Source organism: Serinus canaria, chromosome 4, assembly GCF_022539315.1.
Source record: "Serinus canaria isolate serCan28SL12 chromosome 4, serCan2020, whole genome shotgun sequence".
Classification (NCBI taxonomy): domain Eukaryota; kingdom Metazoa; phylum Chordata; class Aves; order Passeriformes; family Fringillidae; genus Serinus; species Serinus canaria.
This window is the reverse complement of record NC_066317.1, coordinates 16,124,961-16,144,550: the sequence shown is the minus strand read 5'-3', so window position 1 is coordinate 16,144,550 and position 19,590 is coordinate 16,124,961. Positions and strand designations below refer to the sequence as shown.

Sequence of the window (19,590 nt, the reverse complement as noted above, 5' to 3'; positions counted from 1 at the left end):
CTCTTCATATCCTTCTTCTTGGCAGAGCCTCTTTGCCTGTTGTCCTTGCTCTCTGCCTGCCTGGGGTCTGGTTTGTCCTTGCTGTCCTGAATGCTTTTGAACACAATAGTGTAACTTCCTCTACATGTAAAGGGTAGTCTGAAGCTGTGGAATATATGGAAAACACTTTTAACAGGGGTCTTATTTCTCTGGGAATGTGTCTGAGTGCTGTTTCCTGCTGAGCATAACCCTACAAATGCATCTCTTGCAGCCTGTGAAGAAGAAGCACAGAGCAAGAGTGATAGAATATTTCATCGATGTGGCACGGGAATGTTTTAACATTGGCAACTTCAATTCCTTAATGGCTATTATTTGTAAGTACATGTACTGAGATATTGTTTTATCCCTGTTTAAATCTGGATAAAGAAAGCAGAGTGCCCCACTTTTTTAAACCAACTTCAGTGCTAAATTGGAATAGTAACTTTCCCTGTAATATGGAGAATTAAAACATCTTCCATAATTTCTGTCACATCCTAAAAATTCCACACCTCTTTATATCTGGTAGGAAAATACTGGGATTTTTTTTTTATTTGAACTGTGAAAACTTCATAGGTAGCTGTAGTTTTCAATGAATTATGGTAAGAGATGGTGTTCAGAACACTCATTTGAACTTTCCTGTTGTATAGACGTGTTTTATCAAATCCATGTTAAATAATGTCATAGCATTTTTTTAGAGCTTTCAATCTGTAAGAGATGAAGATTTTGTTTCCAAGGTTTTTTTGGAATTCAAAGAAAAATAGTGACTCTGATTTCTTGAGTAGCTTCATTGAAAATACTTGTTATCGGTAATAGATTCTTTGCTTTATAAATACTTACTGGTCCAAGCTACCTGAAAGATTTTTCTTTTAAATATTCCAAAAATCTCTTTCTCTTACATCAAGCTGGCATGAACATGAGTCCTGTGTCTCGATTAAAGAAAACCTGGGCAAAAGTGAAGACAGCCAAATTTGATATTCTTGAGGTAAGTTTGGCTAATATTTGGACAGGAGGTTGTTAATACCATGTTACTTTTAACTACCCAAAAATGTGAGTTTGGCTTCATTATGACATTTAATTTAGTATACTTGTGCTCTTAATGGACATTGTCCAGCTGACCTTTCTAAAAGATCACACAGGTGCAGCACTATATGAGTTTGTGATTTATCCAAGAGAATGTATTGGAGCCCTTGTTGTGCTGAATGGACATTTTTTAAAATGAGGTTCTCTTCTGATCAAACGAACAGACAGAGCAATACCACAGTCCTCTACAAAGCTGCATTTGTGGGGCTGTTCAGAAGACCTTTTCCTATTTAAGAGTTGCTCAGTTGAAAAAGGATTGTGTGTACCTCATTATTTGCATCTTTTCATGCCTTGCAGCATCAGATGGACCCATCCAGCAATTTTTACAATTACCGAACTGCTCTGCGTGGAGCAACTCAGAGGTCCCTGACAGCTCACAGCAGCAGAGAGAAGGTGTGTTTGCAAATGAATTAGCAGTGGGTGAAAGGGAAATGTGCTTGTTAAGCTGCATGATAAACTTTTATCCTGGAATTCTCATTCTCAGCAACTCTACCCCTGGTGGGCTTATAAAAAGCTGCCAGATCAGTTTGGTGCTGGCTGAAAGTCCAAACATTAAATGATCACTTTGATTATTTAAGTGAAATAAGTACATTGCCTCAGCTCCTTTCTGTTTGACAGACTCCTCTGTCTCACAAACAGAAAGGCTAAGGGCTGACATGAGGTTGCTAGTAATTTGTTCTTAAAGCTGCTGCTTGTGCTAAACTTCCAGTAATTCATGGCTTAAGGTGGAAAGGCTTTAAAACTTACTCATAAAAGGTATTCTAAACCTCCAGTCTAGAGCTGTGGTGTTCCTTTCCTGTGTACAGTCTTTAGATGCAGAACCTTAGTGGTAGTTCATGTGGAAAGGAAGCAAATAGCTTCCCAGCTGCTCCCCACTTGGAAGCAATTGCTCATCAACTCCTTATGATATTAGGACTTATGCTGTTTTGAATAAACATGATCTTGGAGTTCATGGAATAAACTACCAGGCAAATGAAACAAATCCACATGCAGTCTGCTGATCTATACTGTTGTTATACATGGAATGTCTTTCTGAGTCCTAAGGATCTGTTCACATATCATTCAAAGTACCAGAAGTCTAAATGTAAGAGGCTCACTTCTTTTCAAGGAAAAGTCAGTTTTAAGACTTTAAAGAAAAAACTTAGAGATATTGAAATATAGTGAAGTGTTCTATGGAAATAATAAGTGGTATTTGTTTTATCCCCAGTTGTAACAAGGATGTGTAGCTGTGAACACTTCCATAGGATGAAAATTAAAATAGAAGCTTTTTAAGAAAGTAAAATTCTCCAGCATTCTCCGAAGAAAATACTTTGTTCAGTTGGCAGGAAATGCTTAATTTTAAGCCAGCCAGTACCAAGGTTCCGTGACTTGCATGAGCTCAGGGAATTGTAGCCCAAGCCATTTGTGCTGCTACCCCAATATTCCCTGCCATGCTTCAGTGTGCCTCTCCCCTCATTTACCAAGCAAGTCCTGTCAGGAGGGAAAGCTACACTACGAGATTCCCTGCAGGAATTACGTGTAAGAAGTAGGTGCCTCTTACCATTTATCTTCTGGAAACTGCAAGGAAGAAGGAAAAAAGTGAAAACAAGAAGGACATGACATAAAAATGTGGGATTTTGTGGAGAGACTTGTATTTTAAAATGTAGTGAATGCACAGGTTTTGTGAAAAGATGTGGAATCCTTAGTCCTTCTGTATTGTGCTTATCTTTTGTATCACCTGACTTCCTTTCATCTTTCTCTGTAGACCATTGTGTCTTGATTCAGGACCAGACTGATCATAATGCTGCTCTCTCCCTAGATCGTGATACCTTTCTTCAGCCTCTTGATCAAAGATATTTACTTCCTCAATGAGGGTTGTGCCAATCGCCTTCCCAATGGCCACGTCAATTTTGAGGTAAGGGGAGCTCTGAGTGGGGTTTTAGTGCAGGGTCAACCTCTTCAACAGAAAACTGAAGCAGATCACTGTCCAATTTCCACTGGGTTCTGGGAGAGCAAATATAGACTGGAATTTGAGTATATCTGTTACTTCTCAGGGGGAGCTGGGAGGTAGTCAGGAAAAAGCAGTTTTATCAAAGATGGAGTGTTTATAGAAACTTTCAGCATTCCCAGTTCTTCTAGTGAGAGGAAAAAAAGTCAGAACTTCTTTCCAGTGATTAAATTCATCTCAACATTTCAATTCACAGGTTTGTTATAGTTAATGACAGACTGTTCAAATGTGGTATTTTCAGGGTCCCCCGTCGAAGGAAGGAAATGATGAATCTGACTCTGTATTCTTAGAAGGCTAATTTATTATTTTAGGATATTATATTCTATAAAAAATACTATACTAAACTATATTAAAGAATAGAGAAAGGATACAGCCAGAAGGCTTAAAGATAATAGTGAAAAACTAGTGATTCCTTCCAGAGTCCTGACACAGCCTGACCGTGATTGGCCATTAAGTCAAAACAATTCATAAGAAACCAATCAACCAACCACCTGCTGGATAAACAATCTCCAAACACATTCCAAGGCAGCAAAACATGGGAGAAGCAAATCAGATAATTATTGTTTTCATTTTTCTCTGAGGCTTCTCAGCTTCCCAGGAGAAGAATCCTGGGCAAAGACATTTTTCCAGAAAATATGACAGTGACATTCAAATTAGTATTTTAGGGCTTTATCTTTTAATTCCTCACATAAAAAGCAAGTTCTTTTTTTATCAAGATATGTAGGCAGCATTTGCATGCATGTAAGTCCCAGATTGTCTCTGAAGAAAAATGTGATAGAGTAGCAGCAAGGGAGTTTTGACTCTCTTGTCTTCCAGTAGTTTTTCTGCCTCTGATTTCATGCTTGTTATCTGACACTGGTAATGATGGTAACCAATGATTTTTTTTCCTGGTACTTTCAGTTTTCGGGAAGCCTGGGTCATCCACACAAAAGTGCAGTACATTTCAGTTGTAGTCATAGGCCTGAATTAGCCTAAAGGTTCTAAAACTAGGCTGTGCCCTTTTGCTGAAGGAATCCACCTGCACTTGGGGCATGTTAAACTTTAATTGAAAGAGCTTATCAAACAATGGCATCAGCACGCTACATGGGGAGTGTTTATTTTTGGCATACATTTCCAGCAAGAAAATAGAGCATTTCATATTTGCTAACTGACAGGAAATGTCTGGATTTTGAAATGCCAGTATTAAGCAGCTGATGTGAAAATCACTATGTATTTAATTGCAAAACAGAAAAAACCATAAGCATCAATGAAGTTAAAATTTGGGCATAAGGAGTGTTACCAGCTCCTTGAAAGAAAAATTAAGTGCACTTCATTATCTAGTATATTTGTATTGATGAGAGCAATTTTAACAAGGTGCAGGAGTGGGAAGTTACCACAGCTTGAAACAAGAACAAAAAAGTTAGAAGCTGAGTTGTTGAGTCAGGTCATGTTCAATTCCATCTTAAAAGCCAAGGACAGTCGAAGCTTTGGTCTCCAAACCAAGATCTCTCCCCCTTTTTAAAAAAATGTTCAGGGTAAGCAATGCTGTTCAATGTATAGCAACCTCTTCTGCTTTGTATTCTGACAGAAATTTTGGGAACTGGCAAAACAAGTCAGTGAATTTATGACATGGAAGCAAGTGGAGTGTCCTTTTGAAAGGGATTGGAAGATTCTGCAGTACTTGCTCTCTGTCCCAGTCTTCAGTGATGATGGTAAGGAGCTCTGGACTTCTGCAGGGATGGTGTCACTGGCTACTGCTTAATCTCTTTCTGTGTTGATTTGTGGCTTCCTCACAGTAAGGAGAGACTGTCCTGAGGACATCCCTGTCTGGCAAGTGAAAAATGTTCCTCCCTTACAAATGACAGAGAAGATAAGATTTTTCTTTTATGTGCATTTAGTCTGTGAAAGTCAACATTGGTTCTGAAATAGAATGAACTAATGTGATGTGGTCCCTGTAAATGTCACATGGAATGTATTTAAGTGGACTTTCAGGATGCTTTGCACTAAAGGGTGCTGCTTAAGGAAGAAAATAGGGACTTCACTGGCTGCTTACAAAGCACCATGTCCCTGGGCTCAGTTTATTTTCTCTTGAGTGCTTTCTTCTCCTCATGCTTTTGAGTTTCCGCTGGTTGGTTTTTCCCCCCCTCAGGGTAGTCTTTGTTCTCATGCACAGTTTGTTAGCATTGTCTGGGTGCAATTATAAGCAATGCTATACTTCCTAATGGGAATCTGAAGCCCTAAAATGAGGGATGGATAATACATGCCTCAGTTCATTTAACTCAGTCTGCTTTGCAGGGAGAGAAAATTTTAAAATGAAAATGCCAGTAGGCCTAACATAATGTATTTGCTTCTGATTGCAGCACTTTACTTGGCTTCCTATGAAAGTGAAGGTCCTGAGAACCACATTGAAAAGGACAGATGGAAGACACTAAGGTTTGTGTCAGAGGTTACCCAGATCAATAAATAAACAGAATAGGATACAGAGCAAGTATCAAGCAGTTAAAACCAAATGGAGTGTTACATGTGTCAACAGATGGGGTACAGCATGGTTGTAAATCCCCCCTCCCATCCCAATCCCTTGGACTCTTGGAAAAAACACAACAATCACTCTTTATCTTAAACCCTCTCAGTCCTTCTTTCCCTTAGGAAATGGGAATTAGAATAAGTAATTTTGTATTTTAATTCCTCGTGTTACTCAGTGAAGGAAGAAAGTACATTCTAAATTCCAAGAAATCCCCACTTCATTACAAGTACTATACAGAGAATATACTCTGAATTCCTCACAGTTGTTTTCACAGCTTCTGCATCCCTTCCTGCACTAGCCTTTCAGACAGGGCTGAGGTTTGCCTATTTTGCTCTGGGGAAATGCAATGTAATGAAACCAGTTAACAATTTAGAGTTCAGGCTGGGGAAAAATATTCAGCTAAGTCCTATTTTTGGCTTTTCTTCTACTGCTATTAGAATGCAGCCTCAGCAGCTCTTTGATTTTACTAATTGTGGAAGGATTCATGAACCATTGGGGTGGGGGATGTAACAATTCCATCTGATGGATCCCACTCATTTTGAGGAGAAGACAGGAAGAGAGTTACTCACATCAGGGCACAGACATTCCACGTTACACAGGGTGACAAGATGAAAACCTGTAGCAACTGGAATCTCAGTTTCACAGCTCTCTTATCACAGTCACTCTGTCTGAGAAGATTTACATCATTCTAATGGTTGCCTTTACCCATTTGCATTTCCCTCTGCCTTTCAGGTCAGCGCTTCTGGGCAGAGTCTAGAGCACACCCTGTCTGCTGTTGCTGTGTTACACGGATTGCCAAGGGCCATGGCTTGGTTTATTTTTCTGTGCACTGAGTGGCACTCAGAATGATGAAAGATGTGCAGTCACTTGCAATATTGTGGCAGCAAAGATGAAAGAAGTTAATTCAAGAACAAACAGGCAGCTTCTCCCATCTGACAGATGAGATAAAATCACAGCCCACTCATCTGGAATTCAGGCTGAAGTATTGATTGAGAATCCTTTGAAGATCTCAGATGCTGCCTATGAATCATTTCACACCTGGAATGGAATATTCTTTCCTTTCCTTTTGCTGCAGCTTGCTGCTACAAGGATTCTGCAGAACTGCTAAAAAGACTCACAGGAGGCTACAGAGAGGAAATGTTCACCATTCCTTTCAGTGAAACTCAAGTCTGCATTGAAGAACTCTCATTCCTAATAAGCTGAATATATCCCAGAAGTTTGGGATTGTTAAGAAGGGAAAGGACTGGACACAAAAATTGGCTGCTGTGGAGAATTTCTCCCTACCACTGTAATGGTGGCTGGGTTTTTTGTCTTTTTCCAATGTGATTTTGAGTTGGCTGCTGGCAGGCAAACTCATTATTAAGTTATTTAAAAAAATATAAAGTAATAAAAATCTAAGCTGTGGTAGAAAATACACCTGCTATAAAAAGGTAGTAGCTATGTAGCTCTACAACTTCTAGGGAGGCTTTTTCTTTTGTTCATTTCTTTACAACTGACCACTACATGCTACAGACACACTTATTTTTACTCTGAGGTTTTCTTACTCTTGATTTTCCATACTTGACCTTCTTATATTAGGTTGAACAAACTGACTTTTCTAGAATAGTAATTGAGAAACTGGCATAAAAACTGTTGAAATATGACAGTATGTTTTTATTCAGTAATTTTTATAACTGCTTTTTTTTGAAAGGGTAACAGTGGAGAACACAATCCACTTTGACTGAAACAGCAAGATGCCAGAAAGAAAAAAAGAGTCTTCTTCTCAACTCCAGCTAGGAACAAAACAGTCTTCCTGTGTGTTTGCTTTAGGGATTATATTTATGACTGTGAAGTAGTTCACTGTGTTACACACCTAATAAGTTTTTAGTAGCTCCGAATACTTAGTCACTCTGTCCTAGAAGGAACCTGATTGAAAAAGAAATACAAAACTAAGCTGTAGCTGTAGATCACCCTGGATGCAAAAATCAATAAGCAAAGTACATACTTGGCAAAAAAAAAAAAAAAAACGATTAGCAAATACTCTGCTGCTGTTGTTAAAAAAAAAAAAAGGAAAAAAGAATAAATATATTTATTTGTTCCACTGCATCTCTTGAGTTTTCAGGTTAGGTGGTTTTTATGTTCTGTCTGTACCTTTTCAGGCATTTATTTTTATTTTGAATTCCATAGTAACATGTTGAGGTAGCCTTTGTTAATGGGGATACTGTCCTTAACTACAACCTGTTTGCTGACACAAGGTACTCAAGGTCTCTGAGTTATATATTCCACGAGGAATTCCCTTCTCACCAGGGTTTCAAGCCCTGACAGAGAAGGTTTCCTCTCCTCCTTTCCCATTCCCCGTGTTGGGGTAAAGGAGGAAGAAGAGGCCAGCTCTTGGAAAGGAGAAAACTGCTTCTGCTGTGCACAGGCTTGCCTCCCAGCTTTCATCAGGTGAGGTCTTTCCCATCCTTCCCTCTACATCCCTCCCCTGTTACTGAGTTTTATGTCTGGTGCCTGAGAGGGACATGCAAATCCCAAACCTCTGCCAAGCCAGAGCTGCTCCTTCAGTTATTATTTACTCAGTGTTTGATGTTAGAGCCTTGCTATGCTCTGTGTCCTCTGCTCCATCATTTGGTGCAGCCAAACCATGCTGGGCTTTAATTTTGAGCATCCCAAGCTATGTTAGGCCCTTGGTTGAACCACTGATGTGTAAAAGGCCATTCACACCTGTCCATAGCAGATGGGAGAGAAAAGGACTCATTCTTCCATGGTGGAGCAGCTCCCAAAGGAAACATCACAGACTCTCAGAAATGAGGAGTCACAAGAACTCATTAACTACAAACTGAGTGTTCAGGCAGGACTGAAAATCCCAGCTCAGTGCTGCCAGATGCTCAGGGCTTAATGGGGGCAGAGGGAACAACAATGTCTCCTGTACAAATGGCTCAAACATTACTTATTTCTTTCTGGTGCACTTTCTTCTTGTGGTGTAGAGACAAAATCTCTGCCTCTTACAGGCCCCTGTGAACCAGCTTGTTCAAAAGAGTCTATAGATGTCTGGCTAAGCCCACAAGAGCAATACCTGTCCTTACCATCCAGCTATTTCCCTGCTCTCCCAATTGGAAAAATCTCCATGGCATCACCATGAAAAGAGCAGTCAGATGAATGCAGAAGTGTGCAAGAGCCTGTCTACAGCTGTCATGTCTAAAAGAACAAGTAGGAACCTTTACATCCACGTGGGTATTTTGCATTTGTGTTGTATTTTGTCAGCCTTCCCAGACATGTTCTTGACAGAGCTGAAACTGTTCCTTGATCTAGCACTGAAACAGACAAAGAGGCCAGTAGGCATCATTCATTTTCCAAGATTTCTGCTACTCAAGGGAATATTCCCTGTCCTTCTGGGAGACTTTCCTTACTACATAGGTAAGAAGAAAAAAAAAAAAAACACATAGAAAACAACATAAAAACACTGAAGTCAATAAAAAAAGTCAAAATCCCAGATAAGAAGAAAACTAAAAGATGCTTTAGTCTTAAGCTAAAACTCTCTTATAAAACTATAGTAAAAATACAATAGATATATCAAACTCTTTTTCTTGTAACTCAAAAAATGCATTAGAGCAATGTAGCATTCTAACTACAGCTATAAGTAAAAGCACTAGTGCTGAAGCAAGCAGATGTTGAAGTAATTATGATCTAATAAGGAGCTTAAACAAAAAAAAAGAAATAAAAAACCTTGCCCCAAAAATAAAAAAAGAAAATCTGTTTGTCAGAGATAGATTAAAAGAACTTTAATGCTAGAACAGCTCATCCTTAAAATAATACCCTGTAAGTTAACATAACCCATAAAAACAACATATAAAAACAAGACAACTGTAAAGCATTAAAAAAACTCTCACACTGCAAGCAATTTTTCCTTTTCCAAGCAGCTAATTTGCTATGACATTAAAACCACAAGAAATTTCTTCTAGAAAAGTCTCCATAGCATATTAAGAGACACCCCTCTCCCCTTTAAAATATTTTTTAAAAAGTTAAAAAAAACTATTCTAAAATTTGTAAACTAACTAAAAGTCCCAAATACTGTCTCTTTCCATTATCAATTTTTAAAAAATATAGGAGAAAAAAAAAGTGTCTTAAAAGTTTTATTCTAATTCTTACTATTTTGTATTTTAATTCTATTAATAAAGTTTTCTTTATGCCCTTTAAAGCTTTAAACCTGCTTTGCTCTCCTCCTAATTCTTATCTCACAGCAAAAAATAAATAAATAATTCTAATAAGTGCACTGGCATTTAGCCAGCATTAAACCCACTACGTTAATTAGTATGTTAGCCAAAAATCTCAAATTAGCAAACCAAAACCACTGCACTCACACTTACACTTACTACATGTGTGTAGTATGCTCCTAGGTGGGCTTCCTGCAGTATTTTAGTTGGAAAAGAAGAATAATCCTTTTGTAGTGCACCAATGTCTGCTTTTTCTCTCAGCTCCTCTGTCTAATCTTGGTAGCAGATTTTTGTTGCTTTAAGGGAAGGCATGTGCTAAGCTGACACTTCATACTCCAAGAACTGATGAAGTTCAGTGAGGGTTTGGTGCCAGCAAGGGCATCATTTGATACCCACTGACACTTCATCATCATTACACTCTGCTGCATAAAGCTCTTGTGGAACAGGATTTTTTCTTTCTCCTTCATTAGAAAATTTTAGCTACAGTGTGACCCAAAAGGAGATCTCACTGTAAGCCAAGTTAATACAGTGCCCTCCTGTCATGGAGATACTTTTCAGGAAGAAAAATGCAAAAGATAGTGTGAATAAAGCAGCTGGGTTTTGTCAGCTATTTATGTAGACAAAGTGGCAGTTATTCTGAGGGGCCAGATTATCTGCATTCTTGTAGTGCTTTTCTCCCCTGTCTTGTGAAGTCCAGAGGCTGGAAGGGGAAATGGTTCTTAGGTGGGCTTCCAGCTGCAGGGGAAAGCAGCATTTGGAGCCAGTGTATTCCAGGAAACAATAAACCAAGCAAAATATCTATTGGTGTTACAGCAGAATCTTCTGCAGGCCCCAAGTCTAGCCTAGTGGTCAAAAGATTAAATAACTTTCCTGGCATTAACCAGTCCTTAGTGTCTGAGAACTCACTAGCATTTGCATATGGAATGCCTCATTGCTTTTTAAATAAGTTTTTCTTGGGAGAAAGGTATATGTAGGAAGTCAGAAATAATTAGAGCTGGGAGAAAATTATTTCAGAAGGAGTTAGGCTTTCCCTTGTCCTTTTCTCGCCAGATGGTTCAGAGGAGTTGAATTCTGCTTTTCCATTAAAAAAGTTAGAAGAGGATCTATGGAGTAATAGAAAAGAGAATCTGGTAAGAAATGAATTAGCACCCCTTTCCTGAGGCATGGCACATAATTGTAGCCAGCAGGATTGGATAGAAGGAAGTACAAGCAATAAAAGTTTAGGTTACAGTAGTTTGTTTGACTTGCAGATGTTGAATTTCAGGTTTGCTGCCTAAGAAGCTCCACTCAGAAATCCCACAGTGATTCTCTTGTGAAGGGGGTCAGAGGTGTGCTGCATCTGCTAGCAGGCTTTAGCGAAGACAACATCCAATGCCAACCAGAGTAACCTAGTAGAATGACAGCAGAAGTTTACAAAAACACTGAACAATTAGTAAGAAAAGTTTAGAAAAATAGCATGTAGAAACATGAGATAAAACAAGTATTGGCTACATGCAATGTGTCTCATCCTACTGCTGTTGCTAAGGTAACAATCTATTCTGATGCTAACAAAGAAGAACATTACTGTTTCTCCTTAATTTCTGTTTGAGCAAACATACAACTCTTCTGGTACTTCTTTCTGTTTGGCAGTTCAGGATCAGGCCTAGAGGAAGCAGCAGGTGATGCTCCTTGATCCCTGTGGATAACCAGCAGAATTGGAATTCAGAGGCTGTTTGCCCCCCATTAAAAACTGCTTACAGCATTACATACTCTCAAACAACCTCACAGAGGACAGGTCTCATGTGAAGATCCAATCTGAATTTGGAGGGTTGAGCATTAAGGAGAGCTGATCTGTGAATTTCTGTTTCAACAGGTTTAGTGAGAACTTAAAATTGCAATACATGTTGAGCTGTTTTTCACAAAAGATTAACGAAAATATATTCTGGGGCAATATTCACAGAGTATGTCATTAGTAGATTAAGTTTCAAGAAAAAGGTAAGTTTATGATGAGAACAGTGCATCACAGTGTTGCTTTTTAACAGATAGAATTTTCCTTTCCTTGTACAAAATCAAATTCAGATTTATCCCAGATAGTTCTTTCATAATACAGATTTTCAGGACACAGTACAAGTATTTTTGATGTGCTATCAGGTGCTTGTTATGCTTAAGAAACAGTCATTCACCACCTTTAGAAGTGAAGTGGGAATTTATTTAAGTCCATATATTTTTCTATACAAATTACATTTCATATAATAGTAACATACTTGATTGGATTATTTAAATGCTGCTTTTCTTCTCAAAGAAGAAAACTCCTTCCTTTTTATTAGCTGCCATGGAAGTCATAGTTACACAATGTCTTGTGAAGAGTGCCAGTTGGTGTATCAGTAGTTAGCTGGTTTTCAGTAAAAAGAAGTGAAGAAAGCACTCCAGTTATCCAACATGACTGAGAGAGTCTTTTCAGTTACATGGTTGTCCTATTTAAATCCCTTATCTGTAGTTTGCTACTTTTGAATTGAGTTTTAAAAATTGCAGAGGTCCTCTTCTGAGTGGGAGGAGAGGAGGATGGGTGTTTGTCCCTCCCATGCCAGGAGAGGACACTGACAATGCAGGGTGCAGCCCGCTGGTCCCTCTGGCTGTTCCTTCAGTGCCCCTCTCCCTGTAAGCCCTTTCAGTCCACCAACTTTCCTGGTTTCAGCTTCTGCCTTTCAAGAGATGGATGGGAAACTTTAGGCTGATGCAGGGTGCCCTCTTGTGATACAAATGAAACAAATCCAGAGATCCAGATGAGATGGGATGAGGAAAAATGAATGAAGGTTCCCAAGAAAAGATGTGTTTAGATTGTGACCAAACCCAGAAGACAGCAACTGCTTTATCTCCACACTCTTCAACTTCTGCCAACATGTAGTGTGAAGCCAGTGAGAATTAAGCATCATAATGAATTTTACTCGGGAACATTGCCTGCACAACCTCACTTCTCTCAGCTTTTTCCCTGGAATAGCTACCTTGTAATTGAAATAAAGCTAAAAGCAAGCAGTGATTCAGGTAGGGTGCTGCATCCTGTTTTGAACCACCTGGAAAGCTGGTTTCTTTGGAGTAAAGGAAATGAGACTCAGCACCAATGTTATTTTAGTTAATGCCCAACTGAAAAGTGTTCAGGTATTTTGAGACTGAGATGAAGTAAAATGCAGAATGAGAAAAAGAAAAGCATCGAGAGCATTATCAGAGTTTTCTCCCTGTCATTTTACATCCTACTGAGTCAAGATTACACTCATTGAATGTTTCTCTTGGGATTGACCATGTGTGGTATATGATTCAACGTAAATTTTCTCTTGTAATTCCTTTTTTCCCTCTTAACTGCAGATGGGGACATGCAAAACCCAAAAAGAACTCTAGGTTTTTGTTAAGAAAAAAACAACAAGCCTGCCATCACACACACATTTAATTTTTGGAAACAAATACTCAAGTACTTGGGGAATGAGCCCAATGAGCACATTAAAATTGTTATGAATAAATTTATTCTCCCTCTCTCCCCTTTCTTCCAGGCTTGTCACTGGTCAATTGCAAAAACATTGGTTCCAAGTGCTGTCTCTTACATGTTGATTTCAATCACATTCTTGCTGCTTTTCTCAGTCCATTCATTTATCAGTTCGGTATCACATTGCTTCCGCAACCTCCTGTAAGCAGACGAGTCATCGAGTTTACAGTTTGGAATTTACTTGGTTATAGAGCAAATTATATAATGTAGGTAAGCTCATGGCAACAGGCTGGCTCCTGCTTTTCCAGCAGCAAACATTTGAAAGCAAAATGGCTTCATAACAGTTGTCTGAAGTTAAGAAAATTGCTTGTCTTGGAAACACAGTAAGTTTTGAAGAAACACTGAACAGTGATAGAGACTGACCAGAGCTAGAAGTGGGGAGTATCTGCTCGTTTTTGAGACCAGTCTTTTGTGTCAAGTTACATTTGCCTTGGGCTCTTTGGGCAAAAGAGCTTTGTGTACTGAGAGATTCACCAGATGTCACTCCTACAAGCCAGGGTGTTGCACATGCAGTTTAAGATGCTGGAAAGAACCAGGCACCTCCAGCACTTCATCTCCTCTCAGGCAAAGTGATCTCACTCTTTGCTGTGCTTCCTGAAAAAGATAAAATCAGGGTTGATCCCACCTTTAGCAGATGGAGTATGGAGTAGTCCCTGGCCCTACATATTTCTTTCAGTTTATAGAATAAATATATATGTCCTAGTGAGCAGTGTCTCAGTGAGAGAGCTTGAATACCCTTCCAGATGTGTCATCTGAAGGATCTGTGTCTTAAGTGAGCAGCTCTTCAGCATGCACTAAAACAAAGTGATGTGTAGCTCTTTTCCCTTCTTGCACTACAGAGCCAAAGCATACACAAAATGTATCCCAGAAAAAGAGGGTTGGAGAATGCAGGCAGATGGAGGTGGTCCAGAAAGGACCACACACATTGTCTGGAAATATTCCTGCTTCCAACTGCTCCTGGCTGTCTCAGGGAGGAGTGGGGTGCAGTTATCTGCAGCTGGCAGAACTGACTGAAGCCATTCTTGCACTGTGGAGCACCTGTGTAGCAGACACCTGAGGAGGTGTCACTTGTGCTGCTGGAAGAGCCTCCTCTCCTGCTCTCAGCACACTTGTATTATAGAAGTGACTTGCAGTCTGTTGGGCACAGTCTGCCCTTTCTTCTAAACGCCCAGGGCCAGTGGTCCCTGAGGCTTGTCTAGGGGAGAATGAGTAACAAGGTAAAAGGGGAACAAAATAAATTCTTGCTGCATAGCAGAATTTGTTTTTCCTATCACTGGGCCAAAGAATAAGGAAAAAAGACCCTGCAGCCCTCCCTTGTTTGGCTTCCCTTGTTTGGCTGCCATCACCAGCTCGACCACCATATGTCTGCACCCAACAGAAAACCAAAATGTAGCACTGAGATGAGCAGCTGGGGAAAAAAATGAAGAGAGACAAAAAGTGACAGGGAGGGAAAGTGCGAAGGGAGCTGTAAGGGTTTATTTCCAGACCTCAACAACCATAGGGCAGGGATGATCCAGGCCCTCCTGGTGAGCTTTCATTCCACAGGGCAGGACTATATTCCCACACCAGTGATGTTGAGCTGAGATAGATCTCTTTGGAGAGTGCTCAGGAAAGTGAGTGCTCAGAAGCATTGCTGTGGCAGTTTAACCTGCCTGCTCAAACTTGTGACTTGATGGGCAGTTCCACAGGAGAACTTTTTCAATGTAAGGATGAGACCTGGGTCAAGACCAGAAAAGGTTTGCAAGCAGAAAGTAACCACAATAGCAGGATGCTTTGAAATGTGATATGTGATAGTTGAACTAGAAAAAAATGAGTGTGCTTTTCAAAGTGTGCTAGGTCACAACTGAATCCTAATACCACCTATTCTTCCAAGAAATCTAAAGACTGGTTACTGTTTGAGAATTAAGCAGTGCCATTTCCCTCATACAGTCCCTTGTCACTGTCATATTTTCTGGAAAAATCTCTCCTGGGAAGTTGAGAAGCCTCAGAGAATAAGGAAAACAATATTATCTCATTTGCGTCTCCTGTGTTTTGGAATGTGGTTGGAGATTGTTTATCCAACATGAGAATTGTTTTAACTTAATGACCAATCGTGGTCCAGCTGTGTCAGGACTCTGGAGAGAGTCAAGATTTTTTCATTATTATCTTGTTAAGCCTTCTGTAAGTATCCTTTCTCCATTCTTTAGTACAGTTTTAGTATAGTATTCTTTAGTATAATATCATATCATATCATAATAAATTAGCCTTCTAAGAACATGGAATCAGATCCAACATTTCCTCTCTTCAACAGGGGACCCCAAAAATACCACAGTCCCTCTTTTGTATGCCATAATCTTTGTTATCATATCTGCATGAAGAGGCTGCTCAAGACATCCTAGCAACATTCAACCTGTCAATCACTTGTTAAGAGAGGCAGTAAAATATGGTGAACTTTGCCCAGTGATCATTTTAGCAGGATGAGAAGCTATTTTTCCCACAAGGCTGAGGAGAAGGATTTTTTTTTTGCAAAAGAGGACAGAAAGAAAAGCAGGATCTCACTTGTTATCTGCTGCCTTCTGAACAACCACTGTTGGGATCCCAGCCTCAAACCAGGACTGCAGCACCACCTCTTGCCAAGGGTGTTTTCCCAAAAATGCTTCTCTCACCCAGTGGGCAAGAGGCGAATTCACAGACTTGAGACATTTATTGACAGTTCTGTGCAGACAGGGGTGCTGGGTGGCAAACTCACAAAGCCAGCATGACAGCTACCAAACCTCTTGCTATTTATACATCTTAGCAAACAAAATATGCTATATTTTTTTTTCTTGACAGCAGTGGAGCTTAGATTATTGATGTGTTTAGGTTTCAAACAGTGTTTTTCTGATTGTTTGATTTTTAATTACGTTACTAGATGAGCCAAAACCACAAGAACAGCTCCACATCCACAATAAAAAAAACTTTTATTTGAGGTGGAAGGGAAGAAGGGATCAACCCCAAACAAAATAGTCTTTCTGGAAGTACAGTGAGCAAGAGAGACTGTGTTGTGTTTCAGGATGAAGTCCCTCTTCTAGATTACTGACTCAACAGGCTAGTCACAAAATTAAGAGCAAAATTCTTAAAATAAAGAAATACTTCCCAAGGCATGAAAGAAGCAGAAGCACTGTTATTTTCTACCTAAAAAAATTGATTTCTACCTAAAAACAAAAACAAAAACCAAAACACCACCAACCAAGCAACATTTAACACCATCATCTATTTTATTCTACTACAAAACATGAAAGCAGCAGAAAGGTACAATCTAAATCCCCATGTTTTCAAGCTCCTGCTCCTCAATACTTTGTGGCAATAAATGTCTCAACTATTTCTCTCTAAGACAACAGTACAAATGTAAAGGATTTACAACAGACCACCCCTGTTGTGCTTCACGGGCTTACTGCTGCAGTTTGCAGATAGGACAGTGGTTATTATGGGATACAGGCTTTGTGTGATATGATTGCACAGCTTTTATTTTCACAATAACACCAAAATAAGTTGCAAGCTTTCCAAATTTTCAAGCTAACTTTTATCAAATGAAGTTCTAATTTATCTTGACCAAAGCACCCCTAATTTTTCCCAAACATACTGCTACCCTGAAAGTTCTGAAGGGATAAAAAGGCTCAGTAAGATATCTAAGGAATTTTTAGAAGAGGTGTGACAGCTGGACCTGCCCACGCAGGTATGAGGCCCTCCAGACAGTGCCCTGCAGCTGACCTCAGTCCTTTCAGGTCTGGAATGCTGATCTCCAAAGGCTCCTGGGAGGTGAACTCCCCGTGAGCCCATTACTTTTTTCACCTTACAGCAAAGAGCAAGACCCCACAGAGCCCTGCTGTACCACAAATAGGGAGCAGGCTCTGGATTCCTGGCTGCATTTCTTGTGAACTTTGCAAGAGGAGAGGGTGCTGACAAACTGTCTCAGGGAACTGGAGCCAGTTGCTGCACCCCAGAGCAGCCCACTTGCAGAGGGGTTGCTGGGACAAGTTTTCTCATCACATGCTTCACTGGGCGCTATAACAATTCTGGTTTGAGGCTGTCGAGCAGTGAAATGTATGTGATCAGCATTTTTTTATCATTTTTCTCTTTTGGGGGCCAGTCCTGTTAGAGTTTATGTGAGCTGCTTCATCCCAGACATGAACAGAGATTGTGGAGCACTGAGATCTGTTGGAACCAAAGGAACAGCTATAAGTAGGCAGTCCCAAAAGGAGAGGGCAATTGTAGAGAAGAAAACTGGAGAGCCAGTGTCCTAGAGGCCGCAGATTGGTGTTAGACCAAGCCTTCTAGACAGCATCCCTAGGAGAGATACACACGCAGCTCTTTTCCTGTTGTAAAATCCCTTCACCCCTGGTTTGTCAGGCTGTTTGAGTGAACAACCCTTGGAGACAGATGTTTTGAATCAACATAAAGATATGTGCTAGGAGAAAACAGCCCTTGTGAAGCACTGCACTCTACCAAGAGTCAGTGCTGAACGTGGGCAATGCTCCATGCTGGGGTAAGCCCGAGTGAAGATACATCCTCGGGCATGGGCCAGCTCCTTGCAGGCTGTGCAGCGCTGCTTGAGGTTCAGTCTGCACGAACAAGGGCTGCAGCATCTCTGCAGCTGCGTGCCCCACACAGAGCGGCACAAAGCAAACAGGACAAACACCTGTCGGCCTGAGCTGGGCCCCGCATTACCTCCGTGCCAGGGGGACTGCGTTCAGGAGCCCGGCTCGTCCCTGCCCACCGGGACGGCGCTGCCGCCTCCCTGCGAGCCCGGCCGGGCACCCCTCCCCGCATTGCTGCGGCCCGGGCGGGGACAGCCCCTCAGCCCCTCAGGCCCGCACGGCCCCCGCTCGGCCGAGGGAGGGACCGAGGGCGGGACGGGCCGGCCCCGCCGCCCCTCTCCCGCCCGCCGCAGCCCCGGCCGCCGTGACGGGAGCGGGAGCGGGAGCGGCTTCGTGCCCAGCCGGCTCCGCGGGGAGCAGCGCTCCGTGCCCGCCGCCAGCCCGCCCCGGCTCCTGGGCACGCAGGTGAGGGCAGCCCGCGGCTCCGGGCGGGCGGGGGCCGGGGCAGGCCGGACCGGGGCAGCCGCGGCCTCCCGGGGTGGGACCGGGGGGTTTCTGGCCCGGCAGCGCCGGCACCCCGCGGGCCTGCGGCGGATCCGGGTTCGGCTGGCGCTGGATCCCCCGGGCATCCCCCGAGGATCCCGCGGCGGGCGCGGACACCTCCGTCTCTCCCGGGTGGGTTTTGGGTCTCTCCGGTGCTTGTCCCCGTTGGTTCGGTGACTCGAAGGAGCGTGTGAGGTGCCCTGTGGGCAAACACAGCGCAGTGAATGCCCTGTTGTGCCTTTTGTCCCCGGAGCTGCGGGTAAAGCTGGTCAGACCTCGGAGGAGCAAGGCTTTAAGTTTCTGCTCGAATGGGCTACTGTAATGCTGAATTACCAAAATGACCTGTCAGTCTTTTATTGATTCCTGTCACATATATGAGTTTCCTACACAAGCGGCCAGTTAAGGGCACGATGTGGAAACAGGGATCTGTCCGATCCAACTGCCTGTTCCATTGTCCACTGACAATTAACTGTGCATACACAATGGGAAGACAGAAACTGCTAACAGTGTCACTCCAGTGAGGCTGGAAGATAGTGAACCTCAAACATCACACAATAAACCTGTTCTGTTTCTGGGTACAATCCAAACAGTTGGTTTTTCTGTGCCTTGGGGCAGTCACTCTGCCATGCAGAATTTTAAAGTGTGTGGGATATCCTTTATTTGAAATGCAATGACTGCCACTGCTTTTAGTAGCAGGGACTGCTACACTGTGATGATGTGTTTCCCATAATCTCCTCTCTATATTGTAACTTTTAGTTTATGTTGATTGTTGTTTGGGGTTGTTTTTAAATATGTTTGCATGCTGAGCTAAGATCTTTGGTTAAGCCATGTGCTAAGATCTTTGGTTAAGCCATGTGCAGTGACACACAGGCGCCTCTTCAGAGTTATTTGGTTCAGTACCCTGATGTGCAATTTGTTTAAATTCTCCTGTGCAGTACAGATTTTTCTTCCTTTCTGACGTACTGAGGTGTCCCTGTTAACAGGCTGTACACCAGCTGTTCAAAACGCATCTGTGAAATTGGCACAAGAGAAAAAAATTATTCAAAGTCTCAATAAGCAAGACAGAGCTAAGAAAGACCATGTTAAAACTATATTTGGAATGTGAGGTACCTTGTCAGCTGTTGCAGTTCTGACCCATGTAAAGGCTGTAAACCAGAACAGAACTGTGCATCTGTTAAAAGTATGGTTATGCTAAC

At 41.5% G+C, this 19,590-nt stretch overlaps 1 protein-coding gene across 2 annotated transcripts in view; it reads left to right on the top strand.

Annotated features, from left to right (window-relative positions):
- The window catches only part of RASGEF1B (RasGEF domain family member 1B), a 47,008-nt gene extending 39,335 nt beyond the window's left edge, over nt 1-7,673 (top strand). For both annotated transcript variants that reach the window (XM_050973758.1, XM_009101318.4), the window contains exons 8-14: nt 251-353; nt 921-1,000; nt 1,396-1,491; nt 2,897-2,992; nt 4,653-4,776; nt 5,425-5,497; nt 6,321-7,673. In XM_050973758.1, coding sequence (XP_050829715.1) covers nt 251-353; nt 921-1,000; nt 1,396-1,491; nt 2,897-2,992; nt 4,653-4,776; nt 5,425-5,497; nt 6,321-6,345 — 597 coding nt within the window. In that variant the 3' untranslated portion in view covers nt 6,346-7,673. The remainder of the gene's footprint in view (nt 1-250; nt 354-920; nt 1,001-1,395; nt 1,492-2,896; nt 2,993-4,652; nt 4,777-5,424; nt 5,498-6,320) is intronic.
- The last annotated feature ends 11,917 nt before the right edge of the window (nt 7,674-19,590 follow it).